At 41.3% G+C, this 19,841-nt stretch overlaps 2 protein-coding genes across 4 annotated transcripts; one reads left to right on the top strand and one right to left on the bottom strand.

Annotated features, from left to right (window-relative positions):
* Positions 1 to 777: 777 nt before the first annotated feature.
* Positions 778 to 12,782, bottom strand: RB195_007318 (uncharacterized protein; the record flags this gene model as incomplete). 3 transcript variants are annotated; one of them, XM_064180872.1, is made up of 12 exons in its annotated part: positions 778 to 918; positions 2,149 to 2,223; positions 2,282 to 2,406; positions 2,526 to 2,625; positions 2,809 to 2,916; positions 4,749 to 4,847; positions 4,907 to 4,973; positions 5,026 to 5,198; positions 9,134 to 9,210; positions 11,131 to 11,290; positions 11,345 to 11,666; positions 12,407 to 12,564. In XM_064180872.1, 12 exons carry the CDS (start codon positions 12,562 to 12,564, stop codon positions 778 to 780), a joined length of 1,605 nt encoding a protein of 534 aa, XP_064037708.1. The 3 variants fall into 3 exon arrangements, with proteins under 3 accessions (XP_064037708.1, XP_013293030.2, XP_013293029.2); XM_013437576.2 differs by lacking the exons at positions 11,131 to 11,290; positions 11,345 to 11,666; positions 12,407 to 12,564 and having other exon boundaries at positions 9,134 to 9,223; XM_013437575.2 differs by lacking the exons at positions 778 to 918; positions 2,149 to 2,223; positions 2,282 to 2,406; ... (4 more) ...; positions 5,026 to 5,198; positions 9,134 to 9,210 and adding an exon at positions 12,769 to 12,782 and having other exon boundaries at positions 11,120 to 11,290; positions 12,407 to 12,571.
* Positions 12,783 to 14,594: 1,812 nt separating this feature from the next.
* Positions 14,595 to 19,472, top strand: RB195_007317 (uncharacterized protein; the record flags this gene model as incomplete). The annotated part of the gene is made up of 7 exons (XM_064180871.1): positions 14,595 to 14,742; positions 15,325 to 15,501; positions 15,581 to 15,655; positions 17,465 to 17,532; positions 17,624 to 17,744; positions 18,459 to 18,620; positions 19,189 to 19,472. 7 exons carry the CDS (start codon positions 14,595 to 14,597, stop codon positions 19,470 to 19,472), a joined length of 1,035 nt encoding a protein of 344 aa, XP_064037707.1.
* Positions 19,473 to 19,841: the final 369 nt, after the last annotated feature.

Raw genomic sequence — 19,841 nt, 5'->3', positions numbered from 1 at the left:
TAGTTACTCCATACGTCTTGTTTCTCTTCCCTTCAAACCTGCCCGAAAATTGGCTAGACAATGCATGAATTGGCTCAATTCAGATTCAACCAGTTTACCTCATTAGCTAGACTTACGTTACCAAGTCTAGCCAATGTGTTGCTGTTTGAGTTTGCCTACCGTTTGGATGCTTTCTGCAGGGTGATGAGGCACTTGAGAGAATAAATCACTAATGGCTTTGGATTTTCCAGGCTCTGACGAAGGCGATAACGCCGAAACGTTAGCTGTTGTTTAATAAAGACGATCAATAACAATCTTGGCTACAGCTCAAGAAAATCAATTAAAAACTACGTTTCAACATGCCGAGATTCAAAGACAGTCGAACATGGGCAAACTCAGTTCTCTTTCCGGTTTGTGTTCACAGCTCAGGATGGAATTCCTGTTACGAGACAGAGCGTGATAGAATTTCAGGTAATTTCTTAAGGCTAAATGCATGAAGAGATATTCGTGGCAATCTTGAAAAAAGTCCTTTCACATCAGGTATTTTACATATATAGGATAAAACAAGGTGGCTTAGAGAAGTTTGTGAACCGCAAGTCACTTCGTATGCAAGTTTTGCAATCTATAGAACATATTCGCAATTACCCATCAACATACAAACCAAAAGGAACATTCGAAAAAAAGTGTGGAGAACAAGAATACAAGCTGATTGTCGACAACAGCGTACTTCTACAAGTTCAACCAAATTAATGAACAGCCACAAATCAATCAAATCCTACACTTCTAGCATAGAATCTGCTAGTCGGTTTTCTTCTGTCGTTTTGCTTCTTCATCCTCATCTAGCTTGAGATCCTTCATGTTCAAAAACTTCGATAGGTACGCTACAGCATTGTCAGCTCGTTTAGCTGAGTCCGTCTGCTTCATATTTGCTTCTCTTGTCTAGGCAAACTAATGATAATTCAAACAAAGAAAGTTAGTTCTCAATTTAGTTCAAATTTCGGAGATAATACAGTGATAAACTTACGCTGGTCACTTTTAGACAGAACGCTAAACGAAGGCACCAACTAAATCACAATTTACTTTTTATTATCGAATGTCATCTACTTTTTCTTAAGCTCCAAGCACATCCAGAATGAAAGTAAGAGCTTAAAAACCTAATGCCAAGAACTATAGTAGGGTCAAAACGACTTGAAGCACGTACGCAATTCCATACGCGACTACTCTCAAAGCAACTTGGTGAAGCGTAGCGGCTAGGAGCCTGGTGAAACCCTTACTTGTTTTCTTTTTTTCTACAGCCTCGTGCAGTTTACAGTTTCTGTAAATTCTAACTCTCGTAAAACATAAAATGGAGAATAGAATTTTAAACTGCGAAGATTTCACAAGTTAAAACATTCAGCGTCACCCATTTTATTGCATTTTCACAACTCAAGGATCGATTCTTCTAACGGCGCATGGCAGCCACTTTTTTCTCAGAAATTTCAATAAAACAAAAGACGATTTATCAAGAATAATAAGCGCAGTTTTGATCGCCTCAATCCGAAAGCGGTTTTTCCATTGGCAGCTCCACGAGTCACTGTGTATCATACGCGTGAGGCAGTATAAAAATGAACACCACACCGAATATCTATATCTATATCTATATATATATATATATATATATATATAAACATATAATATTTTGTTCTGTGATTTTGAAAAGAAGTTTTCCTGCGTAGTTTCACAACTACGAGAAAGAAGAAGCAAAGTGACTTCAAACGCGGCAGCTGTGAAACATTTGGTCGAAAATGAAATATTTTCCACCAAATATTGATCTCGTACAGAGATTAAAGTACGATATTGTGGGACCCTACTTGACATACAGTAGTGAAAACATATGATGCAGACTTCGAAGGTGGTCGCACGAGTACTCAAGGTGCTGGACGTCCTAGAACATCAAAGCCTGCCGTAACTGAAAAAACGCTCAAAAATTCTACGAAAGCATTACGAGTGACACATTCACGCAGTAAAAGAACGCGCAAGAAATCCGTGTTCGCAACTTACTTACAAAAGTTTTAAAGAAATGTTATGGCAAATTATTGATGGGAGAAAAGAGGAGAAACATTACTGGTTCCTTAGTTCAGATAAAAGGAATTAAAATCTTTTATGAAGTGTACGTCAAATGAAACTCACATCTCTGAGAGCCTTGTAGAGGTTTACATCACCTTCAGGATCCTTTCGATGAAATTTGTTGGATGAACCCTTTTTCTAAAGAAGAAATCTCGCTTATAAAACGAAATGGAACTTAAAGCTAAATTCTTATCACTTTGTTCTCAATCGTTATTGTAACCGACGCTTCACATTCACTTTGTTTTGATATGGATGATGAAGCTGTCGTCTCCGAACTACAAGGAGGCAACCCACAAGACGAAAAAGCTTGCCAAATTGCCTCTAAATATGATTTCTGCAATCGAGGAACTGAATCTACGCAACAAGATGCTTTCAGTTGTATACTATCGTCTGGTCAAACATATTTCTTTAAAAAAAATCACTTATGGATAAGACTGCACCTTTATCCTCATCGTCAGGTTCAAGATCTGAGTCGTCACTGCTTTCGCTCAGTCCCTCGATTATGGCTAGCAGGCGATCGAGCCCTTCCTTTCCTGTTACCTGTAGGTAAAGTATTCTCAAAGACAGCAAAATACATAAGAAGCGTATATTCGTTACGTAAGAAAACAGTGGTTCAGCTAAGTTCTAATTTTCTAACTAGGTTCAAGGTTCATTTTACCTTTTACTAAGTTCAAAACCCTTAACACTAATTCCAGAAAACAAGAATAATAAATTAATAGTAACCTTCTTAAAATTGTCCTTTTTAAGTTCCCAAGAAACGTTCTCCAGCACCTCCACCAATCGCATTATGCCACATTGTTCACTTAACGAGTTCGCTTCTTCTATTTGGCTCTGTAATCACGATATATATATATATATATATATATATATATAACCTAAAATAATAGTTCTTCCAAAGTAATGTAAAACTAATCCTAATAATGTATGCCACATAATGGAACTGGTAGCATTCCGTAGAATCCAATACGGAGAAGTTCGGTAGCTTGGGATTTATTTGATCAGATTTGGTAAATCTTCACAAACAACGAGAGTGCGGCAGTTATTTTTATAACGCGACCGCTGCGCTGAATACAATTAAATCACCTTGTAATCCTATCTTCAGCTCCTTGGTAATTCTTAGTGATAAGGAAAGGTTCAAAAATAACTCCAATTCTATGATTTCACGTGTTGTTCCAAGCAATCTGTAGAAAAAAAATCAGGAATTCCTTGCAAATGAGATTTGCGCTCTCTTCGATGAGTAGACCATTGACGTTGAGGGAGAACCTCTCTTCGTTCAGTCAAAGACCGAAAAAAACTTGTTGCTTGACTCTTCTGACTTACGGATTGATCTACTTGACATGAAATGCGGACTGCTGTGAACAGCCGTAACGACTGCTCGGGTCCTCGCCGAGGTGTGTAGTTTCTGAGCACAGCTCGGTACAATCTCGGTCGTCAGCGAGAGGTCCCATAGAATCAGTCCATTCGTCGTTGATACAAATGCTATGAAGCCTGAGGTTTTGCCCGAACTGCCTAAACATGTCGATGCTGAGTGTCTTCAGATTGGTTTTCACCGGCTCAGTCGAAGACTTCTGCCTTCGTCCAGGTAACTTTTTCCTGTTTCAGTCCGAGAGACTCCCCAGAACATATTGAACATGGTGGTTTACAGGTCTCTTCACAATATGATCGAAGAAAAAAAGGTTTTTCTTCGTCACTCTGGACAGGAGTGCGGGAAGTTGATGCTTTCTACGAACCATCAGCTAACACGCCACATTCACTTGGTCGTGAAAGTCTTCACAGAAGCACACCTCAAACCAAAAGTGGTCATGCAGCCGGGGGGCTTTGGCAGTTTGCCAGATGACACCTTTTGCGAATTAGGGGGTTAATCTTTCGCCATATTTGAAGGCATCTTTTCGGGAATCTGGCGTGGGAAAAGCAAGAGATGAGGTTGTAGGTTGCGGGATCCGAGGAAGTTCCGCCCATTTCTCCTTAATCGTCGTAAAAAAATGGCGTGGAAGACGCCGTTTTCTACGACGGTAAAGGAGAGATGATCGTTCAATGGATTCGTTGGATTTAAAGAGGCTTCCACGCCGTTTTTTTTTACGACAATTAGGTAGAAACGAGCCGAAGCACGCTGGGTTCCGCAATTTACTGCCCGGGTTCTACTCTTTCGCCGTGAGTTCAGCACCACGTCAGATTCGTGGTATGCTGAAGTCAATTGTGCAGGTTGTACAACTCGTGCGCTCCAGAGCGCACACCCGAACACCCAACTGTGTCTAATGCAAGCAGGTGCAGTCGGATCAGAACTACCCAGGCCTAATGCGACGAAGCCCTCGCTTGTTGTAATAAGGCTGCAGTGATGAGTAAAGGCACCACTCCGATCGCAGGGACCCAATTTACTCAGCAAAGGCTGTATTCAATTTTAACAAAAAAAAAACTCCAGAATTGCTGACTTCACAAAAAAAAACTGTTGTGATGATTTGGTATACCACCAGACGTCCCCGAATTTGTTTGCCGGTATAGGATTTCTGACTTAAGAAAATCCTCACGAACATGCACAGCACACATTGTGGTAGATACATATGAAAACTCCACTTTAGAGCTACGTTTTGCAATTTTGTTTTGCAAACGTTTACTAGGAGGTTTAAACTTCATAACTAATAATAATTGATTCGTAACCAACATACAATGTCTGGATCCAGTATTACTAGCTCAAATCTGAAGTTATGTGCCCAAGACTGAGCAAAATTCAAATTATCCATGGAACTGTGATCGGCGACCAACACCTAAACTGAACTTCACAGATGAGCAGAGATAGAATAAAATCAGATGAGCAAATACAAACGTGAGAGTCACAATTCGTCTTTTTGAGAACTTCTTCCATAATCTCCAGTTCATGTTTTGTATTCAACCTGAGTGAGTGAGGTTATTCCAAAACGAATAAATATTAGAACTAGACAATACTTGAGAATAATTGCTCCAACAGTAACATCTGGTCCTTGTTTGTAGAACTTCAGAAAGTCGTGACCAGTGCGGAACTGCCGAACGCCAACACTGGTTTGGTAATATTTGGTGTCCAAGTGAATTACCGTGGAAGTGCTGCCATTTCCAACAGCTTTCACCAAGTGATCGGTAAGCTGAAAAAAAGTCATTCCTGTGAGAAAGTACAAGCCTACGACTTCACGAGACAGGCGACTTCACGAGATAAGCGGTGTTCCCAAAGAAAGCCGGCAGATGCAGAAGATCGAGCAACAACTCCTACGTATGGCATTGAAGGCAAAACAGGATCACATGTTCTCTTTGCTTAAGAAGTGTGTGTATAAAGAACATTGTTGTGAACGTTTTGTGCCGGAACGCATTTGGAGGAGAATAGTGGGTGAGTCAAAGTCCATTTGTGATTATATTCGCTCTAGTGCTAAATCTAGACTGCAGGAAAAGTTCAGACGATTAGTAGGCCATCAGCAACATCAGAAGGTTAGTAAATCTGTTAAATCTACCTCTGTATGTGCAGATCACAACAGCACCATAGCTAATAAGAACAGTGCACAAAGTTCATTTCGTGTTTCTGTGATTGGCGATGTACTCATCTCAGCTGACGCACTTTCCGTTTTGGATCTCGGCCCTAGTTTCGCGCCTGTGCAATCAATAAGTCCGGAGGTATCACGCAAGGTTGTGGGCAGCCTCCAATTGGTTCATGATAGGTTGCGACTGAGAGCAAAAGAAGAAGAGCGAAGGCAAGAGAACAGAATAGCTGAGCAAGTATCCTTACCCTCCATACCTTTCCCGCGTATGATGTATAAACCACCTGAACCCAACCCCACGGTAGACAACAAATTTCGAGTGTTCGCAACATCGGTGTATTCCGTTTTGGAGCGTTTCTCGAGAAAACACGTAAATTTCAATCTCACTGTCGCGCAACGTCGAGGCCTACGTGAGATTCGTAATCTTATTACAGCTGGAGAGATCAAGGTTTCCGTTAGTGATAAGGGAGGCGAATTTGTTGTTCTATCACGTGAACTAGACAAGGCGATAACGAGACAACATCTTGAGGATGACAGTCCATATGTCCCATCCTCCGCCAATGAGTTTAGAAAGCAATATCGCCGCCTAAACAGGGTTTGGGTAGAAACGGCTGGAACAGCAGGGCTCCCAAAAAACTTTATTACGCGTCTCAAGAACGACTTACCCGCATGTCCAGTCCTATACACGCTAATCAAAACTCACAAGCTCTCTGAAAATGGCCTCACTTCGAACGATCCACGTGACTTTAAAGTGAGGCCTATCATTAGTGGTATCGGGGGCCCCACGGATAGAATTTCCTGGCTGCTCAACATAATCCTAAATCGGCTGCTCAGATATGTCCCTGCCCACCTCAGCAGTTCTAGCAACTTCCTAAAACATCTCCGCAGTACCTCATTTGAGCGTGAATGTGTAGTAGAGACCTTTGACGTTACGTCACTCTATACGAACGTTTCAAACGATGTAGCGATGCAGGCTGTTCACGAACTGCTCACGCAGCGCCAGGCTTCTTTAAACATGTATGGATTCAGCATCAGGCAGATCATGACATTGATAAACGAATGCCTGAATTGCTCTATTTTCCGATGGTCGGGACAGTACTACCGACAACTTAGAGGCCTAGCTATGGGACAAAGGCTGGCACCCACTCTTGCCATTGTTTTCATGGCCAAGATCGAAAAGCCTATAATAGACCGCAAACCACTGCTGTATTATCGTTACATAGATGATTGCTGCGTCGTCTGCTCAACCCTAGCAGAGCTAGACGCGTGCTTCAATCTTCTCAATCAGCAGTGTCCGCACATTAAGTTCACAAGGGAGAGACCGATAGACAACTGATTGGCTTTCCTGAATGTGCACATTTACTTGCGGAATGGGATATGTAAGACTAAGTGGTACCGGAAACCCAGTAGTAAAAACATCTTAATCCACTATCTTTCAGCGCATCCCAGCAAAATGAAAAAATCTGTTATAGGTAACATGTACAGAACGGCGGCAAGAGTCTCATCGAGTAGCCAGGAAAAAGCATGGTCTATAAATGTGGCCCATAAAGTAGCAATGTCCAATGGATACCCAGCTGGAGATGGTGCTACCCGACAAGCACGGTATCCCTCTCGAAGACCCAACGTAGTGGATGGCCCAGAGAAGATCCCTTTCTGTTTACCTTATATATCTGATGATATGAGCAGGGCAGTACGGGGCTGTCTACGAAAAGCGGGTCTAAGGAATGACGTGAGGGTTGTGGAAATACCTCCAGCAAACCTCAAGGGGAAGCTAGTACGTAACCGTGTGTATGATCGACTCTGCACAACTCCCAGCTGCGTGGTTTGCCCTTATGGCAGAGAGGGTGATTGCATGATATCGGGAGTGGTGTATCGTATCACGTGCAGGTTGTGCGGTGACGATTATATAGGGAAACGGGTCGCCCATTGTGTATTAGGGTCAAGGAGCATCTAGATGGACTCGCAAAATCAAAAACCTTCACCCCACTTGGAGCACACCGTAGAATATGTCATCCAAACTCCGAAGTAGAGGTAGAAGTTCGTATATTATCCTACGAGTCCGAAATCACAGCACGCAGAACGCTAGAGGCCTTTTGGATAACCGCCAAAAGTCCAAAAATGAACAAGAAGGATGAGTGCATTGCGATCACAAACGAGTTATCCCCGTATCAAGACTTATGCGGGTTTTGATCTACGGGGCGGGCCGTGAGGTCCCTATATAAAAACCCTTGTGACTCGTAGTTGTGGTACGTGGTGGTCTGCTGAGTTAACAAGTCTAGCTAATGAGGTAAGTACTAGCCTATGTGTTGCTGTTTGAGTTTGCTTACCGTTTGGGTGCTTTCTGTAGGGTGATGAGGCGCTTGAGGGGATAGGTCACTAATGGCTTTGAGTTTTCCAGGCTCTGACGAAGGCGATATCGCCGAAACGTTAGCCGCTGTTTAATAAAGATCGATACCAATCTTGGCTACAGCTCAAGGAAATCAGTTAAAAGTACAAGCCTAATTTTTCGGTTAGGGCACATTCAAATAACTTTCCCAACACGGTTATATATTTCTTACAGAAGTGGTTAAATTAAAGCTTTTAACTAGTTTCCTTTATCAATAATGCTGATGAATGCAAAAAAAAAACTTCGATTCATCTCTGTTTCCAGTGCATGGTCTGTTCTGATAGCTTTCATCAGAACAGCGTCCAGCAAAATTTTCGAGGTTTGGGTGTCTCCACCAGTGGTACTGGCTTAGATGTAATTTACAAGTATCAAGAGAAGTGCAAAATTTCTTTCAACAAATCTAAGAAATTGAAACAACGAGAACAATTACAGCCAATGCGTACAACATTCAGTGGCGCCCTTATTTCTCGAAGTAAATAATCAATTCAATCGGGGCCTAAGACCTAAACATTGGTCTTAGGGGATCTCTTACTTGTAAACTAAAGTTACTAAAAGAAAAAAAAGCAAGTTAGAGCGTCGGGAAATAAGGGCGCCACTGCACGACACATGCCATGCGAGCACTCTTGATCCCTTAAATTCCTGAATTTTCGGAAAAATGGCGTATTTGTATCATGACATTCGTGAACCAGGTTCCTTGACTACAGGTAGAGAGTTTCCAACCTCGAGAGCTTGCCGAAACTATTGCTTCAGAGAACAAATGCCAGAAAATTCTGATGCCAAAAGGTTAAAAGCGTCTGCAAGAAAAACAGTCAACTTTGACATACTCTTATAAAATATACATTAGTCAGACCTCAAAGATGACGTTCGTTATTGAGAGCGCCACGAGACATTATCTTGTCGAAGGTTACAGCCTCTCTACATTACTCTTTTGTTCACTTCTTCATATTTAGCTTGACTTTATTCGCTTTGCAACATGATAATAATGATGTGCAAATCCTAACCATGAACGTAAACAACATTTTTTATTCCAGGAGGAAAAATGTGAGGCAAAAGCCATAAACGCTAATAGTGATAGTATTACAAACCACTAGAAATCTGAAATAAACGGAAACAAAATTCGAATAAATAATTCGGCAAACAAACACTAAATAAAGAATATACTCACGGACATATCGGCATCCCCAACGACAGCGACGATCTGCCGATTCGACACTGACATTTCTCCTTCGCTAGTCTGCTCTACTGAGTGAAGCATGATTATCTATTCTGCAACGGAAGAGGAAGGGTGTGTTAAGTGTCACTTAATAAAACTGGTAAAATCGAATACAGAGAGGCATAAAAGTATAGTCGGGTCAAAACGACATGAAACCCGAACAGTTGCATAAGCGACTGCGCTCGAGGTGGTGCGGTGGAGAAAGCAGAATCGTTTGAGATTTAGGAACGCGTGTACAACCTATAAAATGACTTGTAATTGACCCCGGAGGATGAACGCCCTGATTGGTTCTATTACCCGAGGCTTCAAACTGTCCACCGAGCAGTCGCAGGTGAACCCTCTACCGGCACGGCTACGTGTGCCCCATTCGATAGGTACACAAAAGAGATCAGGCCCATATCTTTTCACTTTCAGAATTGTTGTTTTGTTTTATAACTCAAGAAATGTGAAGTACTGCTACAATAGACGGCAGCCAACCAGAGGCGGAGTGAGGACATTTTCATTACTAAGTTTACTTTCTAATTTCTTGACATCAACTCCCCGTATTTCACGGAAAGGCATCACCCCACGAATCTGGGATGGTGCGGGTTTTAGGTTTGTTATGTCTATACGGGGTCGTAGATTATGGGAAGAATGGTGATTTCGTCCATTTCTTCCTGATTCCCGTCAAAAACGGCATGGAAGATGCGATGCGTGCACAGGGCTGGCGCGCTTCAATCGAACTCGTTGTGGAAAATAGCGCTCCGGAACGCTCGAAGCCGCATCTTGCGGGCCGTTTTCTACGACAATTAGGAAGAAATGGACGGAATCACTCTCCTTCCGATTATCTACGACCCCGTATAGGCATAACCCACCTAAAACCCGCACCACCCCAGATTCGTGGGATGATGTCTTTAGTCGGCGGGCTGGCATCTGACGCCTGACGCAATTACCCGCATCTTCGCCGATGTTTGTCGTTCTTGAACATAGCTCCGCTCAACATTCTCGATCTACAGCTCGCACAAAATCTATCCATTCGCCATTGTGCCATTCCTTGGGAGACGAGCGAGACAGTGTCTGTCGTGAACTTCCTATAGGGAGTGAGTGACACGAAGAACCTTGCGTCGACGTCCGGCAGATCAGCGTAAACTGTTACCAAAGATTTCACGCTCCCTCTAGGTAAAAAACTAATTCGGTTGATGCATAAGTAATGTTTTTTCTTTAAATTTGAACTCGCGCAATGGAAAAGAAGTTTGGCGTTATATGTTATTTGAAAGAACAGTTTCTTTCTCTAAAAAGGTAGTGTTTTTTAAATGCTTATTAAATTTCTGTTCTTTTAAAGAACATGAGGACCTAGACGTGATCTGTCACCTGATCTTGAGAAAATTACGAGTCCCTGCTGAATGCGCTTCGAAGTCGCACACGACAAACATAGACTGAACTTCGAGAGTCATAAAGGTGTTCTTTGAAAGAAACATCAATTTCCCATCTGTCACGGGACCTACGGAAGAAAAGAGGACGAAGCAAGATTCCCGTGGTCACCAACTCAATCTGATATTTGTTTGAAGCCAGCTAAAACGCAGCGGAGAGGTACTGTGATATTGCCACAAAGCTAAAAAGTAAGCCACCGCCCAGAAAGCTCGAAGCAATGTCTTTTATTTGACTCACGTATACAGAGAAACAAAAGAACTACCTAATTTTCCCCAAATGCAACGATCAGTTTCGACAGGATTCGGATTACAGAACGAATCCTTTTCTTGTGTTTAAAACGCTACAATCACCTCGGAGCACAGAACTTCAAGATTTTGATAACTCTACATCTTAAGTCTGAGTAACCAACCGTTGTCGGAGACTAACGAACCAATGACTAGCGATGCCTCACAATACTCAGTGGATATTACAACACATTATGACTCGAAGATGAACAACAAAACAATTTATCAAAGAAAAAGGCAACATTTAATACAAACGTTGGGCTTTGCCCATCGTCGATTTGATGTTAAGGGAACGAACGTTCTGCCAGTTCTTCTTAAGAAGGGAAACAAGGAAGTTGATTGATAAGGAAATATTGGACACTAGCTCCTCTTGGCTCATTTCAACATGGCCAACCGCAACAGACAGGCACAACACCTAAAAACTGACTTTTGAGCTTTGAGCACATGGAACATGAAGACATCAACACACCTTTTTCATTTGGAACTTGATAGTTGCTTTAGTCTCTTCTACTTTTGCCGCCAGAGGTTCAGCATGAGTAACAACAGAAGGGAACTTTCCGGCTTTGTTGAGACCAGGACCGATGATTCGAGGAATCTGCTTAATCAACGATTCGGAAGCAAGGAAGGCGTCGTAACTCTTTGCTAGTTTCTTAATCAGCTTCTTGTTCTTGTTGAGCTTCTTCAAATCATCGGCACTCATGCATGGTATGCCATTTGCATTAGCTTCATCCAGATGGTGCTGGTCTCCAAAGACACACACTTTCATTGCCGGTCGCGGAATGCTCTTCAGTCTGGAAAAAAGTAGATAATGTTAATTCTACCATGTGCAAGAACAGATAATGTTAATTCTGCAATGTGCGAGAATAATAGCAGAGCTATTGTTCTTTTTTATATTTTCTTTTTTTTTCCATTTGAAGTGTAATGAGAGCGTCATTTCCTCATGAAAAGAGCCTCTACATTTTTCTACACTACATTGCTCAACAGAGCAAAAAATTCTAAAAAAAAAACGAACGACTGTTCAGAACTTGTTTTTTCTGTTCTCCTTTTACGATGCATTCGAAATAACTTGCCCTCATAACCTTCCGTTATAAACAGTAGGAAAATTGAAACACAAGAAAGCGCACATCTAAGACCTAAAATTTAGTGGCTTGCTTTCAAAACAGAACCCAAACGACGAGGCCGCTCGCAACAATCGCAAATATTTCGAGGAAGTTGTGGTTATTATCGAAAATGAGAACAAAACGCAATTTTAGCTGTTGTACTGGAAATGTTTACATCTAGGCTACATTTATTTATTTCTATTTAAATTCCCTAGGAGCTTGAACTTTTTGACATCGCAACGAGAAACAAAGACTACTAAAGCCGAAGCGCTAAGATATCCAGGGCTATGAGGAAAATTAGGTCGAAACAACGCTTACCGGACTTGAAAAGCATTTTTCATGCTAGGTTCGGCATTGCCTCCCCAATTTTTAAGACCTTGGGTGGAGGTCCGCCATGTTTATGGCTCCCTGTAAACTACAGGTAGGAGTACCTGACGGAACCGCTGAAACGCTTGTCCTTCTGGGGATCGTAGTTTTTCAGACCAATCTGTAGCTCGACAGTCTCTCGGAATTTCCTCTTCTTCTCTTGTGCGCCCTTGAGGACATCGGCAACAGCTTCGTTGAGTGCGTCACGTGATACCTTCGACATCTTTACCCTTAAAAAAAGAATTCTGCTATGATCATTTCAAAAACAGGGAGTGGCAGTGACAAGAGAAAAATTTCCATTCAGAGTATTACTGTAATATAGAGCAGCAATCAATGCGCAGAGAAACGAAATATAGTCGGAGGAATTGAAGTACGGTGAGTATTTGCACAAGTTTCTCTTTCAGCTCCAATCAATCACCTAACTCACTTGAACATCAGCATGTCACATATTGATGTCGCTAAAATCTCAGTGAACATCCCCCTCTACCCCGGAATTCGTTTCCCTCTAGTACTCCACTTAGGAGAAGATTAGAAACTAAACATTGTTAAATAACCACAGCAGAACAATGTAAGAGCTACACCGTAGATCAAAACCGCACCTATAACCACAAACAGGATGAATTCCCGACCATATAGACGGAAGGTACGGTGGGGAAGAAAAAACTTCCACACTCAGATCCCGAAATCAAGTGCGCTTCCAGGAAACTAGTTTTTTTATTCCCTCCAACAACCAAACGAACAACTAGTAAGTCAGCACGACCAAAAACTAAAAACATTTGGTCTACTTGGAATAAGTGCTCCACACTCAACACTAACACATGAGAGAGAGAATATCAGGAAGAAACACTGGACGATGCCTTCTGAAGAAACAGCGAAAGCTGTAGGATCGACCACAACGAGAAACAAAATGGTGGATAGGATAAGATCCAAACGTTGGACGAGGTGAGGGGACGACTACGGTAGCCACACAAAAGGCTTCGTTCCAGGACCAAACCGGCTCTCTCATTCTGATTCTTTCTGAATTCTGAATGACGCCTATGATGTTAGGCATCTTCGCGTATGTTCGTGCTCCTTTCTTTTGTGAGAATCCTGATTCATGTAGTGTTTCCAGTAAGACACAGAAAGTAGGGAAATAACAAATGCCGAGACCAATCGGCCATCACCCCACTACCGTAATCAGTGCAAGTCATTTGCGTTGCGGCTGCGTTGCGTGCCAACTTTACGTTTATCAAGGTCAGTGCCGCTGAACCGTACACCTCTAACATGGTCGCAAAGCGATTCTGTTTTCCTATATGTGCTTCTCATGTGATTATGCTATTGTCAGCTGCATTTGCGCGAATCATCCATCATTACTGTAGCTACCCTCAGGAGTTCCGTCCTGATTTCTCTTTTCTGGGCATTTTTTTTTGCTGTATTCTCGTGCTATTCATCATTGCTGTATTCTGGGGATATTTAAATCTGAGCGGAGTAAAATATCCATATAACATTGTTCATAGGTTAATAGCTAGTTTCAGCCGGGTAAAGGGTAGTTGAAGGATCCCGCTCAATTGCGCCCTTATCACTAGGAGCGAGCAACTAAGTCGGGGCCCTAAACCCTAATCATTCGTCTTGAAGGATCTATGAAATGTGTAGGCTAAAGCTACTAAGAGGAAGGAGAGGGAAGTAGAGCTTCCAGAGATAGAAATGCGGTTGAGTGTTTACCCGTTAAAGCCTTTTAATGCCAGTTTGCTGGAGTCCTCGACCACTTAGTAGTACCTCATGAGGGAATTCTAATTCACTTAGTTGATTGCACTACTATCCTTCGTATTCCGGATTATTACGGCAACGTCACTAGGATCATTAAGGATTAAATGGATAGTTTGCTGCTTTGAAACAAGATTAATTCTTGAAGAGTTGAATTGTATCTTACTCAAAGATCCCAGTTCTAACTGAAGAAAGGGATCCATAACGCATACGTAGTCAATGCACGAATTCACGTAATTGATCGCCGAGGCCAACGTATATGCTTTTGCGCCGAAATCATAACGCTACGTTGTGGCGTTATTTTCTCGCTCCGTTCTATCAACTGTACTCGGAATGCACGTAGCCACATGCATTTCAGCGAACAAATGACGGCACAACCAAACGTGCTGCCATCCTATTCTCCAAAGTGCAATTGCAGAATCTATTTCTTACTTAACCCTCACGTTTCTAAAAGAACCTACACTCGTTGCAAATACTTCTTTCCTCCAAATTTTTGTTCTTTTCAGGATCATGTCGAAGGTTGCGGAGAAGAAGCTAATGAATGAGAAAATCGCAAAAGTTCGCGAAGTTGTCCATGGTGTTAGCACTAATGACATTATACTTGCTCTTCATTCCTTCGATTTGAATGTGGAACGGACCATCCAAGCATTTTGTGAAGGTATTGTTTCCGATAATTGGGTCTCTACTAGTAAATACTAATATTGACATATTATAAAAATGATAGGAGTGATCATCTAGTTTTTATCAGATAAATTTCTACTAATAAGCACTAGTAAATATTATAGAAACATAATAGAAATAGTTGATTTATTTGTTACTAGCATCTATTCTCTCTTCGCACGAACTTTTCATCAAAAAACAAATGGTGTACCTACTTTTGGAATTTCCACTTTTTATGTTTTCCAAAAACTACAGTAATTCAGTCATGATTGATTTTAAAAGCGATTACTGGTGGATCCTGTTGAATAGGCTCACACCAACTCTCCCATTCGATCGAATCAATTAAGACAAAACCGAATCATTGCTATCAGTTCAAAATTATAATTTTTGTATATATTATAACAATCGTATGATGTTCAAATAACTAGTATCTAAGAAAAAGTTGGTAGCAGAATTTTTGTAATTTTTTGGAAAGTGTCGGAATTTCTCGAAAAATTAGTGTAAGTAATGGTTGTCTCCATGCGGAGACATCTTTTGGTATATCCTAGTTCCTGGTTTGTATGTGTTTTTTTTTCAACAGATGGAGCCTCGGAAGTGCTAGATGATTGGGTTCGCCCCGTTGGTGGTGCTTCTAAGAATAAGAACAAGAAGAAGAAGAATAAGCAAACTACAGTAGAGCATGCAGCCAGCGCCGTCACTTCCGCAACACCATCTCCTTCGAAAGTTGCCAAAGCGCCATCTACACAGGAAAATAAACGTTCGTGAAAGCATTTATTTTCATTTTATGGAAGAGTTCTGTGGCTAGTTTGGATCTTATCCAAACATCAAGATTTCAGCTGCGGTTGTACCTCCAACACCACAGCAGGAGAAGGTTTCCCCTCAGACGAATGGGTTCGTAATTCAAGCTAAACGTGAGTTTATATTTTGGAGATCATATTAGGTTAAGCGTTAAATTTGGGATATAAGAGGAATCTTTTATGCTAAGAGCATTCGGTTGAAATGTTGCTGCAATGAAAAGTGAGAAATAAGCGCTTGTAACTGCTTTGTTTCACTCCCCTCATTTGTAACGCCCCCCGCAGCCCTCACACAAAGTGACTTACTTCCTTGCGCTTTGAGAGGAATTATGTTCGTGTAGGAGAAGCTCGAGATTCAAAGTTATCACTCCAGGTTTTCAAGGTTTTTTTTTCGTGACCTCTCCAGTAGTAGTTGGCTTTTTTCAAATATCACTGAAAAATTAACAGGAAATAAATCCAATTCAGTTGGGGATTCCATGGGAAGGGGAGTATCACGGGAATTCCCCTCCCCATGAATTTAGGTCTTTAAAGCATCAGGAACGTTCACAAGCAAGTTTGTTTAGTGTGTACGATATCTCTGAAAATACGCACGACAAACTGATCCGAGCAAAGGCAATTGCGCCGATTTTCAGACCGATTTTTTAAAATTTCGTTTCGGCCTCTACCTGCTAGTACCTACCCACCTCGAAAATAATAGTAGACATTGGAAAATAGTTATTAGTTTCAGCACACCTTTCTTATTACTGAATGTGTTCACCAGAGCAGTGGAGGTCACAAATTCAGTTTTCTTTTTTTATACTGATCCGAAGCCCGTGGTTTTGACGAAATAGGTGCAATGTATAGAGATGTATAGAGCTCCTAGTCCTCACAGGGGGGATAATAAAAAAATCTGTTGACTTTGAATGTGTAACAGTAATGTAACATGGTACAATCCTGTTAAAAACAGTCCAATACAGACTTCTTCCCCTTTCAGCTGAACCATGAAGTCGTTTGTTATCAAAGAAGGCTGTAGTGCAGTCGAGAACTTCACTTCCTAAGTTTTTAGTTCCCAATATGATCGTATCATTCAAAAATATTGGATAAATTTCATCTTCAACTTTTCATTCATGCATGGCCGTCTCCAGAATTTTGATCTTTTGTTAGAAGGGTGATTTGATTTCTGTAAATGATATTGCTGCTTAGCAGCCTTCACAACAGCTGCACTGTCTTCGTGCCCATTGCGCAGCGATAATGAAGGGTTGTTGATATTAGCCCCATGAGATTATATCAACAGAGCAACGAGTCATATGAGAGGATGAATTAGACCGGTCCAATTTTTTTAGATACATCTGGTCGGAAATTTTGGACTTCAGTGTGTGGTAACTGTAGGTGTTCAGTTCATACACAATTTAAAGTCTAGAAATCAAAGTTTATCTTTAATTAGTAGAGCTAATTGATTGATTTTTGTCTCTCCATGACAACCATTTATTATATTATTCATTTATTAGATATCTTCATCCCCGACTACACTAAAATACGACAATCAGTTCGAAATATAAGGAGTGGTCAACCTTATTAGTTAACTTGAAAAAATTGCATAGTTTTCATCTCAGAGAGGTGCCTGCGTTGTTCTTTCTGTTCTGAACATTCCTTAACGTCCGTTTTCCCGGTACTTTTTGTTCACGATTTCTTTCTTTGTTACTTTGGAACGAAAAAAGATAGCCCCATTGTCTTTGTATTGTCTTTATCTTATCATGGCTGATTGTCATTATTTGACTAGCAATGCCACTTCTGTGTCACAGAGATAATAAGTGGTGAAGTTTATTGTAAGATTTTGATAGATTGACACATAATCTCTCAAGACGAACGAAGAACCTACGTTCAGTGATAACACACTAAAAACTGTGTAATGGACATTAATGAAAAGGCATTAACTTTCTTCTTCAGCTCTCGAGGTGAAACCTTCAACAGACAAAAACATTCTGGTCACCGAACATATTCAACAGACGTTCAAGGTTGTTCTTTTCCTAGCTTTTGTCGCACTTAACTGATGTGATTGTACCATATATGCAAGAGATGATGTTGGTAAAATCCGCAGCATTTAAGGCACTTCGTGCAGCTGTAACGGGACGAGAGAAAGCCCTGTTGGCAGCATGTGGAGCGAGTTCAAAGTTTGTTGACGCGGACTTTAACCATCTCATCTCCCTCATTGAAAAGTTCGGTTCAGGTTGGTTTCGCATCTGTCCGGTTGTATTGTTCAACTAACGATTAGATATGTTGTTGTTACCATAAGCAAAATACGCCTCGATCGTACGAGGGGTGAAGTGAGTTGTTTAATAGCCAAAAAATACACGGATCCTTTCGAAGCGCTGCGTTGGTGAAGATATGTAGTAGGTTCACGGAGTCACAAAGTCCCGTAGTTATGGGGTGTACATTTCTAGCTGATCTGAATCAAGCGATGTGGATCAAGGCAGATCAGTCCCTTTGTTAACGTGTTCTTTGGGAGTTTCTTAAAGAAGGAACTGCACAAAAACTGACTTGAACTGAACTCTCGCTTCTTTTCTTTGAGTACGCCACTTTCTTCTGCTCCTTGGCACATCCAAACGAATTTCCAAGAGGATACAGACTCATTTTTTAATTTTATGACATCAAATATTAAGAGAGAAAATGTCTATGAAAGAGATGCTTTATAGGATTTGCTGTATTGCAAACCTCTTACCACAAACACTTCCACTTGCAACATAAATCTAACTTTGCCTAGATAAGCTATAACAAGCCTGAAGTTGAAACTCCTTGTTTCTCTTTCGCGTTGACAATTTCTCTTATGGATTATTTGATAGTCAGGTGCTGCGATACTTGAAGTTTAAATTTGGCAGGCATTTAATTCCATCACTTATTGTCATCCGTGATGTATTATAAATGAATAACTATTCAATTACAGTTGTTGAAACCTCTCCTCGTGGAGCAGCGACGGTTCCTAGTGGTTTACCGAAGGCAGTATCTCCAGTTCAAGCAGCTGCCATCAAGCATGCCACTAGTCAGTCGAGTATTTCAAGCTCACTTGGAGCGGACTCGGGCGTTAACCTAAGTCCCACTCACAAAGGTGATTCGTTGAAACGTTAAAAATGTTTCCAGATTACAGTGGTGTGGTTTTTATCTCCTGTTTTTGTCTTCTAGGTGGTGGTAAGCTAGATACCATTCCAGAGCTAGAGCTTGTTTGATATGTCCAGCTACTTATGCTGAAACTCGTAGTGCCATTGATTGGTGCTATATGTTGGATTCTTTTCTGGATTTGCGCTATAAAAATACCTGCATTTTGAGATTCGCGATATGTTTTGCAATTGGTCAGAATTTTTCCTTTTGTGCATTTCCATTTTACATTATCTCGCATACTCTTTCGACGTATGTTTCCTAACATGATTGCTGCTCAAATGTCACGTTAAATCTTGCAGTCATGTTTCGTTTATTTTTCGTTTGTAATAGCTAATTCTTTCCAAAGTGTTGTTCCAGTAATTAGAACATTAGCACATCATTTGTTTATCATCCAACGCGGGAACTCTGTTAGAGAAACTGTAGTTCACATTTTGCACAAGAAATCATTTGTGCTTCATCTTCTATCAGAGTTCCGATTATGCTGAAATCCCATTATCTTAATAGAGCATCGTTTCCAGATGAGAAGAATCCAGCCCCAGCAGTAAAGGCAGCCCCAGTGGCCAGAATCGTTAGTGGTGGGATTCAAATGCAGTCGGATGTGCTGTCTCCTGATCAGCTAGAGGCGCTGCAGCGTAAATTAGCAGAGCAGTTGGCTGCATGCGGAATTGACGCCTCGGTTTTATCAGGGGTCACAGGCGGTGACATGCCAGTCCGTCGCCCTCGAAAAACGGATGGAGCTAGGAAAGGAGGTGCAATGAGGACTGAAAAACCTTCGATACGTCCTCAACTTTCAATTCTATAGGTGTGGATTTATTCAGAATGGTGTTTCTTCTTCTCTTTGCTCACTTGGTACGCATGCATCGATTTTTCTTTTGTCATTGGTTTTACATTCTTAGGGCGCAATATTATGTGTGTCCATTCTTTTGTGTAGAAAAATAGACTTTTTCCTCTGTTCTGTGTTTCATGTACTCATTTATCAAGAGTGGCCTTATATTACACACGAGGTGGGTAAACCTCGATACGTTGTGATCGTTTGTAGAACATTTCCGCTACCAGTCGAATCGGTGCCTTTCCGCTCCCTTTGTGGGACTTCCCGTTTACGATTGTTCGGTCCTTTCTTTTATTTCAACTATCTCTTCCCCTTTTCCACGCTGCACGTATTGTGATTACC

Source organism: Necator americanus, chromosome I (assembly GCF_031761385.1).
Source record: "Necator americanus strain Aroian chromosome I, whole genome shotgun sequence".
NCBI lineage: Eukaryota > Metazoa > Nematoda > Chromadorea > Rhabditida > Ancylostomatidae > Necator > Necator americanus.
The sequence above is the reverse complement of the archived record's forward strand: the minus strand, read 5'-3'. Positions and strand labels throughout refer to the sequence as shown.